Here is a 1,806-nt window from a genome sequence, read left to right on the forward strand (position 1 = left end):
TAGAAGGCCCCCAGCCCACCGCCAGAGGCAGGGATAAGTCACAGCCCTGCAGGTGGAGACAGAAGTGGCAGCGGGGAGAGCGCGTCTTCCTCCTGGGGCCAGGGGCCCACCCCGTGGTACAAAAATATAGGATTTCGGATCGGAAGCCCCTGTCCCTGGAGGTGATCTGGGGCCTCACATCCGGGTGCCTCTGGCTTGTAATAGCTAGAAGATAAGAGGGGGGAAGGGGCAGGAGGAGAGGAGGGGTCAGAAGACCAGGGCCAGTGAGGAGAGTCAAGGGGAGAGGGGAGGAGAGAGGGGGAGAGAGAGCAGATGAGTCACAGGCTGCTTCTGGAGGGAGAGTGGGGCTGAGGCCCCCAGAAGGTGGAGTCAGAACCAGAACAGGAGGAGAGGGGGAGGGGCGGCCAGCTAACCCATGGCCCCCAAGCTTCCAAGCCCCATGCCTTGCTTGGGCTGGGTGGCGACTGTTTGGAGAGGCCACTGGCATGGGGACAGGGCTGGGAGAGGCCAAGTCACTGCTGTCTTAGGGAAGAGGAGTCACTGAACAGCTGTTCCCATTTTAGAACCAAATGTGGCCCAGAGTGGGATAATGACTTGCCCAAAGTCACACAGCTGGCGGATAAGACGGAGGGGGCTCAGGGCACCTGGCCAGGGCTTTGCTACCGAAGCCCCACCTTAACCAGCTCTGGCTTACTCCTCATTGGCCAAGGGTGTCCATGGGTGGCCTGGCCCACCCACCTCATCAAAACAGGGGACCCGGTGCTCCACCAGTGCTGGGAGCTCTTGGGGTTGAAGGGACAAGGTCTTGACTCTAGCCTCCCTCCCCAGCCTAGCTCAGTGGATGGCAGCAGGCAGGCAAGGACCCCACCTCTTGGCTTTCTGTTCTCAAGAACTTCACCCCTAGACCCAGACAGTGCAAAAGACTTTGGTGGGTGGGAAAGTGAGTGGGATGAAAGCCCTGGGCTCCAGGTCCCGGAGATGTACACCCTCTTGGCCTCCGCCCCTCCCTCCGTTCCTCCGGGCTACCAACCAGGGATGGCAGCTCTGGGGGTGGGCGCGGGGCCGGGGAGCAGGCTTGGAGCTGGGAGGGTGCAGACAGGGACCTGCAAGGAGGAGAGGTGAGTGGTGGTGGTGGTAGGAGCTGGGCGTGGTGGCGCCTGGGGATGAGGCCAGCCTCAGAGGTGCCCAGTGGCTGTGGCGGGGCTGGTAGGCACACAGCAGGCACGGCTGTGCTCCTCCTCCCCAGGCCGGGAGGCGGGAGGGACCAGGAGGGGCACAGAAGGCGGCGGCAGGCAGGATGCTCTGGAATGCGGGGCTGGGGGGCCTGGGACCAGGGCAGCCCCAGGATGGAGGTGCGAGCAGGCAGAGAGGAAACTCGGACAGGGGCAGAGAGGGAGGAGGCAGGGTGCAGATGAGGTCCAGGAGGAAGAGAAGGTGGATGAAGATGAGGCGGGACCTCCAGCGGGAAGCGGAGGAGGCGGTGGTGGGAGGGAGGGAAGGTTAGCGGGATCCTGAGATGACTGGGCTGCAAAGAGAAAGTGAGAGAAGGGCTGGTTATGCAGGCGGGCACGGGCCAGGCACTGAGCTAACCCTGCAGCCCGCCCCCCACGGCCTGGCCGGCTGCAGCTGGCTCCAGCTGGGAGAGGGCAGAGGTCCGCTTGCTCGCTCGCTCGGCTGTTAGCAATCCTCCTCCTGGGGGTGGGCTGCACCTTTCTCCTGGGCATCTGCCTCCACCTGCACCTGTGCCACCTGCACCTCCTCCACCTCCTCCTCCTGCCGCCGCTCCTCCTCCAGCTGCTCCTCCGC

The 1,806-nt window shown here is 64.1% G+C and overlaps 1 protein-coding gene across 1 annotated transcript; it reads right to left on the reverse strand.

Moving 5' to 3' along the window:
• Positions 1-7: 7 nt before the first annotated feature.
• LOC111814984 (proline-rich receptor-like protein kinase PERK14) lies at positions 8-1,765 on the reverse strand. The gene is made up of 3 exons (XM_023708822.1): positions 1,710-1,765; positions 1,031-1,525; positions 8-204 (listed from the first exon to the last, which is right to left on the reverse strand). Exons 1-3 carry the CDS (start codon positions 1,722-1,724, stop codon positions 175-177), a joined length of 540 nt encoding a protein of 179 aa, XP_023564590.1. The 5' UTR covers positions 1,725-1,765; the 3' UTR covers positions 8-174.
• Between the last annotated feature and the right edge of the window lie 41 nt (positions 1,766-1,806).

The sequence above is a fragment of the Octodon degus genome, unplaced genomic scaffold (assembly GCF_000260255.1).
Source record: "Octodon degus isolate 3935 unplaced genomic scaffold, OctDeg1.0 scaffold05338, whole genome shotgun sequence".
Classification (NCBI taxonomy): domain Eukaryota; kingdom Metazoa; phylum Chordata; class Mammalia; order Rodentia; family Octodontidae; genus Octodon; species Octodon degus.

Coding starts and splice junctions, on each gene's coding strand:
- LOC111814984 (XM_023708822.1), bottom strand. Junction 205..1,030: donor CCCCAGAGCTGCCATCCCTG/GTTGGTAGCCCG, acceptor CTTATCTTCTAG/CTATTACAAGCCAGAGGCAC.